The sequence below is a fragment of the Peromyscus eremicus genome, chromosome 3 (genome assembly GCF_949786415.1).
Source record: "Peromyscus eremicus chromosome 3, PerEre_H2_v1, whole genome shotgun sequence".
NCBI classification, from domain to species: domain Eukaryota; kingdom Metazoa; phylum Chordata; class Mammalia; order Rodentia; family Cricetidae; genus Peromyscus; species Peromyscus eremicus.
In genome coordinates this window covers 124,950,370-124,967,906 of record NC_081418.1, presented here as the reverse complement: position 1 = coordinate 124,967,906, position 17,537 = coordinate 124,950,370, and the positions used below count along the sequence as shown (strand labels likewise).

General features: G+C 45.0%; 1 protein-coding gene across 1 annotated transcript; it reads left to right on the top strand.

Annotated features, from left to right (window-relative positions):
* On the top strand, nucleotides 1–16,510 carry Sec13 (SEC13 homolog, nuclear pore and COPII coat complex component). The gene is made up of 9 exons (XM_059258389.1): nucleotides 1–89; nucleotides 2,784–2,828; nucleotides 4,858–4,973; nucleotides 6,354–6,505; nucleotides 6,892–7,025; nucleotides 13,348–13,481; nucleotides 13,840–13,963; nucleotides 14,639–14,785; nucleotides 16,102–16,510. Exons 1-9 carry the CDS (start codon nucleotides 87–89, stop codon nucleotides 16,213–16,215), a joined length of 969 nt encoding a protein of 322 aa, XP_059114372.1. The 5' UTR covers nucleotides 1–86; the 3' UTR covers nucleotides 16,216–16,510.
* Nucleotides 16,511–17,537: the final 1,027 nt, after the last annotated feature.

The window sequence follows — 17,537 nt, the reverse complement described above, 5'->3', positions numbered from 1 at the left end:
GACGGCCTGCCGGCTGCGGGCCGGCGCCGGAAGTGAAGCGTTTTGAGCTGCCACGTCCGAGTCCCTGAGTCGCCGCTGCAACAGCTATGGTGAGTGTTGTGGTCCCGGCGGCAGTCGTGACCTTCGGGCTGCCCAGCCCCCCTCCACCTTTTCAAGATTTGCGTGTCTTGCTTCTGTGGGTTTCAGAGTGGGAGTTTATGGCAAGACCGCCAGGCCTTCCGGAACTCAGAGGCCCCGGCTGCTGTGGCATCTCCTGCCCATCTCGTGTCTTGTCCTCCGTAACTGGAAAAAAAAAAAAAAAAAAAAAAGCCAAAGCTGTCATAGGAGCTGCTGTCTGCCGAGCCCTTAGTACGTTCCCACCATTGCTCACATCCTCTGCCTGAAGGTAGCCTGCGGAGCCGGTGCTGCGATCATCAACATTTGAGCTGGGCGTAGCAAAGCTGAGGTCCAAATCCTCCTAACTGTTCGGTCCTGCCACTTACTACCTCAGCAAAAGTGGTGGCGGGACCAGTTGTTTAGACACAGGGCTCCCAGGTGTGATAGGCCTTTCGGGAAACTGACGAGAGGCCTAGCTGAATGGCCCTAGTCTAGGACATCGTCTCGGATTTTTTTTTTTTTTTTTTTTTTTTAACTTCCGAGGTATCTGCAGTGTTTCTTCAGTGCCCCCTGAGACACTGAGTGAATGAATGAGAATCAGTCGCTGGAAGTCTTAGACTTGGTTGCCACAGTGATGCAAGGAGCTTCCTCCCTCTTCTGTTGGCCTTTGACTCTTCTGTTGCTGAGTTGGAGACTCTTTAGCTGGTTATGGAACTCATTCTAAATGTGTAACTGGTGTGATTCTGATGAGCTGAATTGTTTTGAGTGCTGTTTCTTACTGTTGGGTGCTGCAGAGGGCAGCTCCAAGAACTTTTTAACACATAGCATCCCAAAGTGTGGATCACAACCCATGGCTGCTGAGTGAGAATGGTCAGAAAGAATCGCCAGCTCTCAAAGGTCCTTTGGGTCACCAACATCAAATTACTTTTCCCTCAGCCAATCTGGATTGTGGGGATTCTTGAGAACACCACCCACCTTGTATTGATGTGTGTTGGGGCAGGGGTGGAGGGTGTGGGGGCCAGGTCTGGTAGTATAGTATAGGCTGAGTGTTTGAGGTTCGTAAATGGGGTTTATTCCCAGCAGTGTGGTTTTGGCAAGGGTTTTCTCTTCACTGGCTCTTAAGTTGTTTAGTCTTTATTGGTTGTAATTGACTGCCTCTCAATGCCAAGGGAAAATGTCAGCGTCTGCAAGCAGGTGCAATTCCTCTTCCTCTAGTCTTTGCAAACAAACCCTCAAGCACACTTTTTAAAGCACTTCGAATTCTCAAGAAAACCTGTACTTACTCTGTGTGCCTTACTGAATGCCTTGCTGTCATGCTCTCTCAAGGCTTACCTTTCTGAAAAGTAGCCCAAGCTAGCCTAGAATTCTTGCTCCACCTTCCTGAGCCTCCTGAGTTTTAAGGTCCTGCACCACAACACCCTGCTTGAAGAGTCAGGCTTTGTATCTGCAAAGTTTGCACTGGAAAAGGTGACGAGGGAAATGGTGAGAAATGTCAATCTCAAATGATAGCCACCTTTTCAGTTTCCTTTTCTCTTCCAAGAATTAAATAGTGGTTGAGCCAAAAAAAATGTATATTTTTGTTCATTTATTAATTGAATGGAAAGTTACTGAGTTTCTTCTGTCTGTAAAACATTGTGCTAAAAAAATTTTAAAAGAAATTCAAAACTGAGGGATATAATGGCACGTGCCTTTAATCCCAGCACTCAGGAGGCAGAGGCAGATGAATCCTAGTTTGTGGCCAGCCCGTTCTACAGAGTGAGTTCCAGGCCATCTAGAACTATGTATTAAGACAAATAGAGAATGTGTCAAAGCTATAGATAGTTGGAGCCTACATTCTCCAGCAGAGAAATAGTATAAAGTACTGTAGCTGTTCAAGGCTTTGTGTGTGTGTATATAAAAGAGTCTAGCTAGTTGAGGATCAAGGGAGGCTGATTAAAAACAAACAAAAAACAAATGGGGAAATCATCGATGCACATCATGGCTGTTTTCTGCCTCTACAGACTATCAAACCTGGGTCCCACTAAGGTCAAAGTCTAGGCAGACCAGAGAGTAACCTCAGAAGCAACTCAAATCAGGTCCTGGTCTGAAACTTTCTGGACCATTCGAAGCTCTGAAATGCAGAAAGGGAATGTGAACTCTGCTCCTGCTTGGTCCCACCTCACCTTCGAGAGCTGCCAGGCCTGCTTTCCAGACTCACTGACCTCAAGTTCTCAGACTGTCTTTGCCTGTGGGATCCTTTTCTGCTTCGATTATATCTTCTCCCTGGTTCTCATCACTTAAGGCAGCTGTATGACCCCCTCATCATGGGCTCCTCCTGTCCACACAAACCACAGTATGGCTGATCTGGCCTACTGCAGGTTATTTCGAGCTTCTCTGAGGCAAGATCTGCCATTCACACTCCTGTCGGACCACAGTCCTTCACATGGTACTCAATTCAAAGAAGGCCCTTAGCTGGAAATGCACATATGTTATCCTGGCATTTAGGAGGCTGAGGCAAGAGGAGCCTGAGTTCAAGACCAGACAGAATTACGTAATGAGAGCCAGAAAAAGAAAGTGTTTACAGAATGAGTGTGTCAGTGAATGAATGAGTGAACAAATCCCCCTAAGAACTCTAGAGGCAACTGGTGCTTTTTGAGATGACAGTTGTGGCTGCTGTCAATGAATTCACAGAATGTCTTTGGTTCTAGGTGTCAGTAATCAACACCGTGGACACCTCTCATGAGGACATGATTGTAAGTATCCATTCATCCCTTCTCCTGGGCCTGGACTTGGGCATTCTCCTCCATGGGAGTTCAGACCGTGTAGTAGTTCACAGCAGGCCATAGACTCCAGGTTTCATGTTCTCCCACATGACCTCTGAGTTGTCAGGGCTTTGACAGTGGCTTGTCTTTGCTATGAGAAACTGGTTCTGTTGTGCAGCTCAGGCCCTCCAACACAGTACCCTGCTCTGAGAGTAAGGCTGAGTTAGGGGCAGAGGTTTGACCATCATCTTCCCACCTGTCTTCCTTCCAGGCCACTTCTCAGCTCCACTGAAAGGGAGTTAAATGAGGGAGAGTAGGAAGTCAGTGGCGGCCACAGTGAAAGCCTAGGGCAGAGACAGATGGGCCTCTACCCCTGAGAGTAGGCCACACCAGACCCTTGGGCCTGACGTCATTACTCAGGGCGTTTCTTGAGAGGCCAACACAGGGCACAGTGTAGTGCTGCTGGGGAAGGTCCAGAGGTTAAAGTCTCAGACGGAAAAATCCAGCCTGCTTCCTGAAGCCAAACAATGCAGGCAGCCTTCGAGTGGGGCCTGGGCCTGGTGGTCTCAGCCTTTTCTGTGAAGTTCCTGACCTCCCAGCCTCACTACTGACACTTGTTGGGGGGTTCTGATGCAAAATTGTGCATGTTACTTGTTCTGGTCATGAGCAGTCTAGCTGTGAGACCACATACATGGCTGGAGCTGGCATGAGCCCAAGGGCAAGAAGATCCAGTCTAGACACACTTGCCAGTGTCCCACCTTGGTTTCCTCCTGGGGACCAGATGAGGCAGTATAGTAATTAAAATATTTACATGCTCACGAAGTTTGTCATCAGAGCCTGAGTATTTTCATTCAGGACCTTGTTAAGTCTTCAAGGGCCCTTGAAGCCAGCGCACTCCTTAGCCCCTCTGAAAGATAAGGACACAGAAGGTTAAAGGTTAAAGCTAATTTTTCAAAGTTTGTACAACAGACAAGCTAAAGAAAGAACTTTCATCCCAGGTACTATGCCTTCCTTCCCAGTATGATAGAACTCTGCTGAAAAGGCTTTGAAATGGACCTGCAGCTTGCCTACCAGTAGAGCAAAGCCTAACACAGTAGAAAGATGACCTTCCAGAGGAATCGTTTTCCTTGAGTAGGCAGTTCCATACAGCACCTTCTTTGAAAGGTTATAACTGCTCCAGGTAACAGCTGACTATTGCTGAAACCTGCAGGGTGGGACAGATAGGAAAGTAGCGACCACTTGGATAGGTGAGCCAGCCGACAGAGGACTGGTGTGGAAGGAGACCATACAACATACTGCAGAAATAGGCCCAGAACTGGGGCGGCAGTCAGCCCTAATTCCAGGTATCCGGTCAGTGTCGAAGTTGGTTCCTGAGCGGTGGGAGCAATGATACTTAAGGCATTGCTTCCCATGGGTGTAGAATCTGGAGTACTAGACACACTGTTAGGAAAAAGGTCCCCAGACTATCCAGGACTTTGGTGCAGTGAGAGGACCACATGTCTGTATGGAACCCTGTATCCAGGCCCACAGTGCCTCAGAGAGGTGCTGCATGGTACCTGGAGTATTCTGAGGCCTGCTCTCAAATCATTGGTCTTGGGGTCTGGGGCTAAGCTGAGCCTCAGGTTGTCTTCCCCAATAGCCCTGTGATCAGGACAGGGCCTGAAAGGAGGCAGAGGACACAGCTAAGTCAGTTTTTCCTTCTGTTCTCACTCACAGAGCAGGGCTAAAAGGAGTGCATGAAGAATCTGGAACAACCAGCTCAGTATGGCAGGGAAGTGATAATACCAACATTCTAGCTTCTTGTCCATGAGGTGATGATTCTTTGAGACTGAGTTTGAGTAGATTCTGGTGTATACTAGGTCTTGACTGGTTTACCTACCTGTCCTATAGGTTTCTCAGATGCCCTCCCCTTGCAACATGATGCACAGATAGGAGTTTGGGTAGATTCTGGTCTATACTAGGTCTGGCTGGGGCTTCACCCACCCATCCTGCAGGCTTCCCCCATTGTCCTCCCTTGCAGCATGATGCCCAGATGGATTATTATGGCACCCGCCTAGCAACCTGCTCCTCGGACAGGTCCGTCAAAATCTTTGATGTGCGAAATGGAGGGCAGATCCTCATTGCAGACCTCAGAGGGTAAGTGTAAACAAGCCTGGAGAAGGTCTCAGGGTAGCTGGAATCTCAGGCCTTGGGGGAAGGATGAAAGCACAAATCCAGGGCAGTCCCAGAGTGCGTTCAGCAATGAGGATGCTTAGAGCCCAGATCCCTGTACCCTTAGCAGAGGTGCAGGTAAAGGCACAGGTGCATTCAGGTATGAGCCCTAGCTCTACCACCAGGAGACCTGGGCAAGTGAGGCACTCTGCATCTTGGAGCCTTCCTCCGCTTAATCATATACTGAGGATGGGCCCTGTCTCCATCCAGGGCCCATCCTCAGTATATTTGTGATGGGCAACCACTGCCATGTTCAGAACTAATGAACACTACTACCATCCTATACATATTTAGCCATTTGACCTGAAGTATCATTTGGTAAGTATGATCACGAGATAAACTTACTTGGGGCACATGTGCAGCCTCATAGGTAGCAGTCAGAGAACAACTTTGTGGAGTTCTCTCCTACAAACAGGTTCTGGGGATTGAACTCAAGGTGTTCGGGCTCACACAGCAAGTGCTTTACCCACTGGGCCATCTCGCTGGGCCCGTAAGACAGACTGAATTCATCCTGTTGTTCTGCCTGTTTGTCCATGGCAGATGGCCAGGGAGTATGACAGATGTTTGCCCTTCTCTCTTCTACTAACCCTTGAGGTCTTGGCTCACTTTCATGCTCATATCTCTGCTTTCCATCAGAGCCTTTCACATAGTGTAGGTTCCTAACCTAGGGTACCTGGTTCTGCAAGGGTTCTGCAAATTGAACCCAAGGTTTGGCCAACTGGGACAGGGAAAACAATTACATTGTTAGCATGACTCTGAATTTACCATTTCCTTCTATTTTGGATGTAACTGCAAACTCCAGTAATGATTACAGTTTCTGTCACTTTGTCACCAAGAAAAGTCTGTTTTCATCTTACATGTAGCTGTCTAAGAATACCATTTGTGCTCATTATGACTTTGAAATTATAGAGATTGTTAGACCTGCCACTTGGTACTTGGTTTTGGCAAAGAGGCAATTTGGTGTTTTAGTAACTCATTCCAAGATATGGAGTTTTTATTTTAAACTTAGTAGAATGCAGACCAAATTTAGGTATGGTGGCACATACTTTTTTCTTAGCATTTGGGAGGCAGAGGACAGCTAAGTCAGTTTTACCTCCTGTACCCATTCACACAACAGGACTGGAAGGAGTGCATGAAGAAGGGTCTGGAACAACCAGCTCAGTATGGTTTGTTTGGTCCCTTTCAGAAGAAAAGACCCCAACCCAAAAAACTAAGACAGCAGGAACATTCTGCTGTCTCTCCAGAGGGAGGTGGCACTGTGGGTCCCCTGACCCTCTGAGCAGCTTCTGACCCTTCCCTTTGCAGACATGAGGGACCAGTATGGCAAGTAGCCTGGGCCCACCCCATGTATGGCAATATCCTGGCTTCCTGTTCCTATGACCGGAAAGTCATTATCTGGAAGGAGGAAAATGGCACTTGGGAGAAGACTCATGAGCACTCAGGACATGACTCCTCAGGTATGTGGAGTTAGCAGGTGAGGAGGAGGGTCCTGTGGGTGGGAAGGGCCTCTGTTCTGGACTCCTCCCAGGCTCCCTTCCCTTGCTGTTGTCCATCCTTTGGACACTGGTGGCTTTTCCACTAGTCTGTCCACAGCTGAGGTCAGTCCCCAAGACTAAAGCCAGTCCAGAGAAAGCTTTATCAAGAACAGTGAGGCTTCCCAAGATACCCTTGAATCTCAGGGTGCCCCTCCTCATTTGTGAAGACAGGCTTAGGAAATGCTGTTAGGTGTTAATTTTTCCTTATTTGGCCAAATGTCAACTGATAATCCCTGTGGGTTTTCTAAGAATTTAGCGAAATAGTAGATGTATGATGACAGCATGCTCACTGTGCCTCCTTTCCACAGTGAACTCTGTATGCTGGGCCCCTCACGACTATGGCCTGATTTTGGCCTGTGGGAGCTCGGATGGGGCCATCTCCCTACTGACCTATACAGGGGAAGGCCAGTGGGAAGTGAAGAAGATTAACAACGCTCACACGGTGAGTCCAGCCCCTGCTTTCTGCATGGAGGAGAAATCAGTTTCTGTGCGGAAGTCTTCTGTGCTCCCAGGAGACCGAGTGACCCTGCTGAGCAGTGGCTGGGAAGGTTATAGGTGAGAGACTGCTGGAGCCTCTTTACTCTGAGGGACAGCAGCTGGCCAGCCTCTCAGTCCAAGGCAGTGGTGGCACTGACTTTTCCTATCAAGCCCTCAAGTTGGGGACAGAAGTGTGCGGGTATACTTAACCTTGCCATGGAAGCCTCAGGCTGACATGCACTGGGGGCTCCCAATGGTGGTGTTTCGAAGAATGGCCTAGAGATCTAGTTCCCTGTGCTTTCTCGTCCTTGGACCTTAAGGTTGAAATAGTCCAGAAAGCATTGTGAGAAGTGGAAACTCACATTCCTTGAGCCCCTAACAGGATGTCTTATAATTCTCAAAAACATTTGTACATGAAAGAACAAACTAGCAATACTCATTTTCAGGGTTTGTGTACCATAGCATGTGTCAAACCCTCATTCATTTTCCTGTCTGATAATGGGCATTTTCAGTTTTTAATTAGTAAATGTTGCTATGAACATTTATGGGTATGTTTTTGTATCTCTGTTTCTAATTCCCATATATATGTGTCTGAAATAGCTGGGTAATCTGGCAATTTCATGTTTACCTTTTTGCTTTTTCTATTAGTGTATATTCATTATGTAAAATTACAAGTTTGGACATTTTCATACATGCATACCATATAGTTTGATCATATTCACCTTGTTACCCTCTCTTCTCCCAATGGTACACTTCCTCTTCCCAAATAATACCTTGTCTATTATCATGTCTTGGTTTGTTCATTTTTTTTTTTATCTATTTATTTATTTATTTATTTATTTATTTATTTCAAGACAGGGCTTCTCTGTGTAGCGCTGGCTGTCCTAGAACTTGCTCTATAGACCAGGCTGGCCTTAACCTCAGAGATCCATCTACCTCTTCCTCGAGTGCCAAGACTAAAGGCATGCGCCACCACTGCCCAGCTGTCTTGGGTTTTGTTTTATGTCTATATTCCACATATGAGAGAAAATATGTGGTAGTTGTCTTTCTGAGTTAAGCTTATTCCACTTAACCTGATCTCTAGTTCCACTCATTTTCCTGCAAATGAAATAATTTCATTCTTCCATGGCAGAATGAAGCTCCATTGTATATCTAGGCCCCATTTTCTTTGATCAGTTTAGTTTCTCTGGTGTTATACACAGGGCTGGCTCCAGGTCTTAACTGCTATGAATAGTGCAGCAATAAACATGGATAGCTGAGTTATTCCTGTACTGTGCTGACTCAGAGTCCTTCAGGTACACACCCAGAAGTAGTAGAGCAGGAGCCTGTTAGTTTTCTGTAGTGGCTGCACTAATTTCCATACACGCCCACTGCCCTCACCATTGCTGCTAGCACTGTGTAAGCATTCTTTCTCCCACCTCATGCACCCTGGAGTTTGCTGTTTTCTTGATGGCTGCTTTGCCTAAGGAGATGTGGAGTCAGTGTGTTTTTATTTATATTTGTTGAGTAACTAGACAAACATTATTCCATGTATTATTGGCATTTATACTGATTATTTTGAGAACTGTTCAGTTTAATCTGCCGTTTGTTGATTGAATTATTTGAATCTTTCACAGCAAGTGCTCTTATCCACTAAGCCATCCCCCACCCCTTGCACAGCTTTAAATATTATTACTGTTTTGTCACCTTGGCATTTTCCCTAGTCATGCAAAGTTTCTTCTGCTGTCATTCCTATTTGCAGTTTAGATCCATCTTACACTTTTTTGTTGTTGTTGTTTTGTTCTCAAGACAGGGTTTCTCTGTGTAGTTTTGGTGCCTGTCCTGGATCTCGCTCTGTAGACCAGGCTGGGCTCGAACTCAGAGATCCACCTGGCTCTGCCTCCCGAGTGCTGGGATTAAAGGCGTACAACACCACCGCCCAGCCATTGCACACATTTATCCATTGCTTTTTTTGGAATTAGTCAATTTTTTTTTTGCTGTGATTACATTGGATATGTTTTACTGCCTTTAGTTTTGATCTTAACTCCTACCCCATGAATTCTTAGATTTAATCTCTTGATCATGTCCAAGAATTCATGAAAGTTGTGGTTACACTTAATTTTTCTTTATTGATGTCTGTTTGAGCTGGTCTGCTTTCCACTTTCTTATATTTTTATATTTTTATTTATTGGTTCTTCATATTCACCACTTGTTTTTTTTTTTTTGTTTTTTTTTTTTTTAATGTGTTTCCTTGCAGAATCTCTACCTATATTGCAGAGTTTCTTTTTGGTGTTGCTGAATTTCTTATCCATGTCTTAAAGTGATTTTCTTATTTCAGTTATCTGTTCATTTTTTTCTCTTTGAAGTCATTGATCACTTTTAACTTTTACAAGTAGACTTGAATTCTTTGGCATTTCAGCGTCTTTTGGTTTGGTATTTGAGTAGTTGGGGTCTTTCTGAGGCATTGTATTGCTTGCTTTTTTATTATGTTTCTTTTGTTTCTGTTTGGACATCTCTTCCAGTTTTGTTCATCTTATCGCTAAGCAAGGGTTCTTGAGAGTTCAAGCTCCAGTACTACTCAGAGAAAACATAAGATTAAACGGTGAAACTGCCAAATCAAACAAGATTTACAAATACTTAAAATCAATTAATGTCCGCTAATACATGGCTGTATGACTGTATGACAGAAAATGGCAAAATAATGTGACGTGTGAAGTCAAAAATCATTTAGGACAAAAATGAAAATATTAAGTGGGTGCAATAAAGAAAGGGGGTACTAGATGGAGGGAGGGAAAAGCAAGGTTACAGAAAAAGAAGACTGAGGGGGGCTCAGCAGATATGGGCACTAAGCAAGCCTGGAACCCGAGTTCAATTCTGAAATCCATGTGAAGGTGGACAGAGAGAACTGACTTCACAAAGTTGTCCTTTGACCTCCACATATGTGCCATGGCACATGCATGCAATGAAAAATGGAGAGGAACAATAGGAAGAGCAAGAAAGAAGAGCAACAGATTTTTTTAAAAATTTACAACAAATGTTTAAATAAAATTAGATAAATGTAGAAAGAGGAATAAAAAACAATAGTCAAAGTCAACAGTATAGACAAAGAGTAAAATATTAAGTATTGCAGCAACTTCTGGGGCCCCTAAGACTTGAGTCTGCCAGATGGAGGAAGGGGTCAGATGGAGTCTCTACTGGTGCTGAACCTGGACTGGTCAAGTATTCATTTAAATTCTTCTTTTTGGTTGGTCTGGCTAAAAGTTTGTCAGTTGTGTTTATTTTTCTTTTTTTTTTTTTTTTTTTTCTTGAGACAGGGTTTCTCGGTGTAGCCCTGGCTGTCCTGGAACTCCCTCTGTAGACCAGGCTGGCCTCGAACTCACAGAGAACCTGCCTCTGCCTTTCCAGCACTGGGATTAAAGGCGTGTGCCACCACCACCTGGTTTGCTCTGGTCTTTTCCTTATATTTACCATACTATTTGTTTTTGTTTTGTTTTACTTTTCTAACACCTTGGGAGACATCATTAGGTTGAGCTCTTTTTTTTTTTAAAGATTGATTTTAGTGTGTGTATACACACATAAGTGAGTACGATGCCTTTGGAGGACGGAGTCGCTGGTTCCCCGGATCTAGAGTTGTGTTTTGTTTGGATGCGGGGTCTCACTCAGTACTGTAAAGTTCCCTCTTTGTACTGCTTTTACTATTTCTTCCATCTGTGTACTAGTTAAGCTTTGTATGCTTTTGGTATGTTTCCATTGACATTTATTTAAGAAATTTTCTCAAGCCAGGTGGTGGTGGTGCATGTATTTAATTCCAGCATTTGGAAAGTGGCAGGTAGATCTCCAAGTGTGAGGTCAGTCTGGTCTACAGAGTGACAGCTAGGGCTACACACAGGAAATCCCTCCCCCCCAAAACAGAAATTTTCTATTTCCCACTTAATTCCTTCAATGATTTATTGTTCAAAACTATGTATAATCTCTATATCAGGAATATTTCTCCTTTCTGTGGCAAAACCCTGACCAAAGCAACTCAAGAAAGGAAAGGTTTATTTTTGGCTTACAGTCTGGTGGTAGCCTGTCATGATAGGGGAAGGCAGGGCAGCAAGAGGCAGCTGGTGAAGCAGTTTGTCAAAGTACATCCACAGTCAGAAAGCAGAGACAGATGAATGCTGGTGTTCAGTCCAGTATCCTAAGCCCTTGGGATGGTGCTGCCTACATTCAGTTGAATGTTCTGGATGTGTCCTCACAGACATTCGCAGTTGTTTGCTTCCTAGGCGATTCTAAATCCAATCAAGTTGATAGTGAAGGTTAACCATTCTAGTCTTCATGTGTTTGTATAATCTCTGCAGTTTCTCTTGCTGTTGACTTCCATTTTTGTTCTATTTTGATCAGAAATATGCAACTTATTATTTCAGACTTTGAATTTACTAACACTATGTATCTGGGGCTCTTTTTAATATTTGTCTTACAACTGTATACTCTTAAACTCAGTGCGTATATATTGACAACCGTTATCTTCATATCAACTGATCATGTGACTTTCATTGTATCTTATTGTTTTGTCTGCAAAACAGTAAGTCTTTGTCAAGTCTGTTTTGTCAGGTACACTGTTACCGCCTGGTTTCGATTCTGTTTGCTTGGTTTCTCAGCCTTTCGTTTTTAATGTGTTTGTCTCTGCTGCTGAGGTGAGTTACATCCAGCATATTGTTGGTTCTTGTTCTAAGTCAGTCTGTTTCTTTGTGTTTGTGTAATGTAATATATGCATGTGTACATGGTTATATACATGTGAAGACAGGAGGTCAATGTCTGATGTCTTCCTCCATCACTGTCCACCTTATTTGTTGAGACAGTCTCTCACTGGACCCAAAGCTCACTAGTTTGGCTAGACTATCTAGCCAGTGTCAGGGATCTTCCTGTCTCTGCCCCCCCCCCCCCAGTGCTACAAGTGTGCAAGTGCACATCATCATATCTGGTTTTTTGTTTTTTTTGTGGGGGGGGTTGGTTTTTGTTTTTTCAAGACAGGGTTTCTCTGTGTAGCTTTGTGCCTTTCCTGGAACTCACTCTGTAGCCCAGACTGGCCTCGAACTCAACAGAGATCCGCCTGCCTCTGCCTCCCGAGTGCTGAGATTAAAGGCGTGCGCCACCACCACCCGGCTTGTTTTAGTTTTTTTAAGACAGGATTTCTCTATATAGCCCTGGCTGTCCTGGAACTCACTCTGTAGACCTCAGAGATCCCCCTGCCGCTGCCTCCGGAGTGCTGGGATTAAAGACATGCGCCACCATGCCAGCCCATGCCTGTTTTTAAATGTGTGTTCTAGGGGTCCAAATCAGGTTTTCATTCTTTGTGGCAAGTACATTACTTACTGAACCATCTTCCCAGACCTAGTCTGTGTCTTTTTACTGGTGAATTGAGATAATTTACATTGGGAAACTGAGGTAGAGAGGAAGGAAGCTCAAGGCCAGCCTAGGCTCCATAGCTAGGACCCTGCCACCAAACAAACAACAAAAAAGAAATTACATATGTAAGCCAGGATCAGAGTTAGCACGAGAAGTCATTATTTGGTCATCTAGTTGTTTTGACTCCTCTTTGATGGTGCTGTCTCTAGCTCATCTTTGTATTAATGTTTTGTTTTGGTTTTGGTTTTTTTGCTGTTTCTTATTTGCATGTGTACTTTTCTAATAGGATTTATTTTTCCATATGCTCTGAGAGTAATCTTTCTTCCCTGTGTGGTACAGGACTCTCCCCACACCGTTCATAAGGCTAGTGTTATGGCCAATTCCCTTGGATTATGCTCTTAGCAGAAGCTCTTCGTTTCTCCTTTGAGTCTGCACTGTAATGTTATTTTCTTTGAGGACTTGAAACACCATCCTATGCCCTCTTGGCCCTTAGGATTTTTGCTGAGAAATCTGTTGGTCTCATAGTTTGCCTTTAGGGCTAATCCCTACTTTGAGTGTATGTCTTGTTAGTAATATCTTGTGCAGGTTTATATATAGGCCCAGGGTTGGCATCAGGTGTCTTTCCATATTGCTCTTCACATTTTATTTGAGACAGGATCTCTTAATGAATCTGAAATGCATGGATTTGGCTGGGCTAGTTGGCTAGTGACCTTAAGGAATCTGCCTGACTCGTGTCCCCTTATCCTGCCTCCCATGCTGGTATTACAAGAACATGTCCGTGCCTAATTCTTGTTCATCACATTATTTGTGTGCTGTAATCCAAGTCCTGACAACTAGAAGAGGGAAATCACCAGGAGTCCATGGGATACTCCCATTGCTGTGCAAGAGTGCAGCCTCACCACAGGTTCCCTCCGCAGATTGGCTGTAACGCTGTCAGCTGGGCTCCTGCTGTTGTGCCTGGAAGCCTCATAGACCAACCATCAGGACAGAAGCCCAATTACATCAAGAAGTTTGCATCAGGTGGCTGTGACAACCTCATCAAGCTGTGGAGGTCAGTGAGTTGTGTGGACATCTCCTGGAGCACTTCTGCTCTGCCTGCCATTGCTCAGCCACACTCTATAAGCAGCAAGGTCACCTTTCTCCCTGTCAGTAACAGTATACTGTTTTCGGTCTGTTAGGACATCCTTTTTAAAACAAACACCTTTCTCTTTTTCTAAGCACTTTTAATATTCCCCAACCTTTGGAGCTATGGTGGAAAGGGCATTTTCTGGGGACTTGATGGACAACTTAGTGAGCTAAGTAGAATTCCACTCATTATTCTCATGGAAGAGAACATGAAAGGTGGACTATCCACCCAGGGTGGAGATGCTTGCTTGCCACTGCATTCCCTGCTCTGGTTTCCTCCGTAGGGAGGAAGAAGATGGCCAGTGGAAGGAGGAGCAGAAGCTAGAAGCACACAGCGACTGGGTTCGAGACGTTGCCTGGGCCCCCTCCATTGGCTTGCCCACCAGCACCATTGCCAGCTGCTCTCAGGTCAGCCCCGACCTCATGAGAGCAGCCCATGTCCTCAGCCTTGATTCCTTCCAATGTCAAAAGAGGGGAAAGTCCTTCAGAGGGAGGAGGGAGGGCAGCAGGTATCTTTAGACCTGGGCAGAGACCAGGAGCGTTTAGGACCAGTGTACAGTGAGATGGGTCAGAAGTAGCTTGAGAACTAATCCCAAACTTGGAGCCAAGTTCAGGTCCCTCCTGACCCTCATGTAGGAGGGATGGAGGTGCCCAAACTTAGTACCTTGGGTTCATATATCTAGTCACCCTTCCCAGATACTGCCAGCTCTTATTTCTTGTCAACCACTGGGATGAAAGATAAGAGGCAAGACCTTTTAGGCCCATTAGAGTGTTTTTATTGGAAGTTGTTCTTGTTTGTTTCACACATCCCCTGTTTCTGAGCTTGGTTTAAAAGATGGCTGTCCCTGTTCAGATGAGAAAGACTAGCCAGGCAGGGAGAAAAATATCCGTAGCAATGACTTGTTCATCCATAAAACCACAGAATCCAGTACCCCTGGTCTATTTTGAGATGTGTAAACAGATAAGTAAACAGATAAGAAGCAAGACAGTGGAACAGACTGTTTAGCTGCCTGTCTGCAGGCCCAGATGGCTGTCCTTGGGGAGAATGCTTAATCCTCCATCTCCTGATTTGTCTTTCCCTAGGATGGTCGAGTGTTTATTTGGACCTGTGATGATGCTTCAGGCAATATGTGGTCACCCAAACTCCTGCACAAATTCAATGACGTTGTGTGGCATGTGAGCTGGTCCATCACAGCAAACATCCTGGCCGTGTCAGGTGGAGACAATAAGGTATAGCCTATTTCCTGGGCAGTGAGCATACAGGCTATAATTTATTTATATGATTTTTTCATTTGCTGGCATGTATAGTAAGTGGTCCCACCTAGTCAGAGGTGGATCTAAATTACATCTCAGTCTCTCAACCTTTTGGGGTACTGTGTACACGGAAAAGGAGGTGATGTGTAAGGATTGCATAGCTACAGTGTAGCCTGAGCTCTGCAAGGAGAGCATTGAGCTGTCTAGGATGTTGATGGGCCTCTTTCCTAAGAATCAGGATAGACCGCAGAGGCTTTTACTACCTCCTATGTCTCTACCTCTTGCTTTTGCTTTGAGCCAAGTGGCCACTGGAAAGACCAACACTGGGCAGAGATAAGGAAAGTAGGGAACACCTTCTGCCTTAAAGCATAGCTTCTCTGTAGAGGTTAGGAGCACTTCCATACTTTCTGTAACTGTGGTAAAATATGTATTTTTTTTAACTATTGTAATGACTTTTAAGTGCTGTGTGTTGACACTATGCAACTGATCTCCAGAACTCTTAAGCTTGTAAAACAAGCTCAGTACCTATTAACTAGCTCCATTCACTACCTACTCCACTTTCTGTCCTTTCATGACTGGCTTTTCATTTAGCATAATGGCTTCCCTTTATAAAGCTAATACATAAACAACATTCTTTATTGTTAAGAGTATGAGTGAAGAAACATTTTTTTTCCACACCTCTACAGGTAGCCTTTTCTGCTCTGTAGTAGTTCCAGAACAGACTTGCAGGCCCCATCTCAAAGGATAGCTTTACTTCTACCTACCAGAGTCAGGACCTGCTGTTTAAATTGGCATTCCTGAGGCATTTTACGGCTGGCTTATCTGCCTGTCTCCTAAGGCCGTTCCTCACCCTGTGTGTGAAATAAAGATCCTATTTCTGTGTCAGGTGTAGGTGAGCTGCACAAGGTGATGTACTTCTGAGGAGCCATAGAACAGTGTTGTCAGAACAGTGACTCAACTTTTCTCCAGGGACAGACCTTTTCAGCTGTTTCTCTGCAAGGGTACCTCATGTAATAGTTACGTCTTGTCTAATTGTGCTGTTAAAGACAAGCAGCCCAGCCCTGGCCTGCTCTTAGCCACACACGTCCTCTCTCATTGTCACTCTATTTAGAGCAGCATCCCATGTGGGCTGTTCCTACTGTGCTCTGTAACATGAGTTAGTCCTTCCCCTGCATTTTGAGCAAGTGTAGTGGGAGGTACATGCTTTTTCCACAGCCTGTGTCACATTGAGGATGAGGCTGGAAAACAGCAGAAACAGGTGCAGACCTGTGACTTTGTATGCTAACTTGCAGGTGACCCTGTGGAAAGAGTCGGTGGATGGACAGTGGGTGTGCATCAGTGATGTCAACAAAGGCCAGGGTTCTGTGTCAACCTCCATCACAGAAGGCCAACAGAATGAGCAGTGACAACACAGGCGGCCTGGTCTTCTTGATTCCAGGACTGCCTATTCTGGAACAACGTCCAAATAACTGGGAAGAAGGGTCCCAACGCTACCAAGATTCCATACCCAAGGAGTGCCCACAGATGGAAACTGGGTGCTCACCTGCCTTACTGGGATTCCATATGTTTAGTAATTTAATGTCCAGCTGAGAGTATTCATGTTAGGAACAAATGACTATTATTTTTAAATATTTTTGGCCATTTTTAACTATCTTTTGGTTCAGGCTGTTTCCAAGCTAATAAAATCATATTGCATAGAAACTTTGCTGTGTCATCCCACACAGTCTATCTGCCCAAATTGGGCTGCTGTGAGCACCTGTATAAGCTATATTCCAGGCTGGGCCTGCAAGGGCAGTAGCCCCCTCTGGGTACACTTACTCCATGGGATGGGATTGATGACTTCTGCCCTAAAGAATAGGTATGAGATGCCAACACATCCGTATGTCAGGCAAGGAATGTTAACCCAGAGCATTCAAATATAAGGCTATGGTGGGAAACCACGGTTCTGGTCCTAAACAACCTTGAGCCAGGTACCACCTACTGCTTGAGTAGCCTTCACACTGTATTTCAGGTAAGCAATATGGCAGAGGAGATAGGCTTACCCACTTGCTAAGAAGAAAGCCAGGATTAGAGTTCAAGAGTAGGCACACGGCCTCCTAAGTCACTCCATAGAACCCGAACCCTCTGAAAATTGCATAAAAACCAGCTTCCTTTCTTCCATGATATGCATGAGAACAAGACTGGAAAGGACCTTTCTTGTGCTGCTCAACTTATAGAGAATGCATGGGAGTCTGTCAGCCTAAGGACAAGCCTGGCTTCCTATGCTGCTTGCTGCTCTCAACGGAGAGAGTGAGAGTGATACTATGACGCATCACACAGCAGCCAGGGGCTCTTTGTAGCTTATGCCTTTGAGGATCAGTTGAAATGGTATGGGGCTGCAGTAAATAAAATTATGATCCTAAGAGCTTAGGATTGGAAGAATAGCTCTATGTGGCCAAGAACAATAGTTCAAACAATCTCTGGTGTCCACACAAGAGGGTAGTCAATGGAACACATTCATAGTACTACACTGGGGAAAGTTCCAAGAAAGACAGTCAGACATGGTAGGCACACTTATAATGACAGCACTTGGGAGGCAGAGGCAGGAGAATTGCCACAAATTCAAGGCCAGCCTTGTCTGCAATAGTGAATTCCAGGGCAGGCAGAGCTACATATTGCAATCTTGTCTCAAACACCCAGCTATTACACCTTACCAGTATCCCTTCAATTAACTTTAAGGTCTGCTTTC

Bases quoted from the DNA above. Each gene is read 5' to 3' on its own strand.
- Sec13 (XM_059258389.1), top strand. The intron at 13,482-13,839 runs GTCAGTGAGTTG...TTTCCTCCGTAG, and splicing joins AACCTCATCAAGCTGTGGAG to GGAGGAAGAAGATGGCCAGT. The intron at 14,786-16,101 runs GTATAGCCTATT...GCTAACTTGCAG, and splicing joins TGTCAGGTGGAGACAATAAG to GTGACCCTGTGGAAAGAGTC.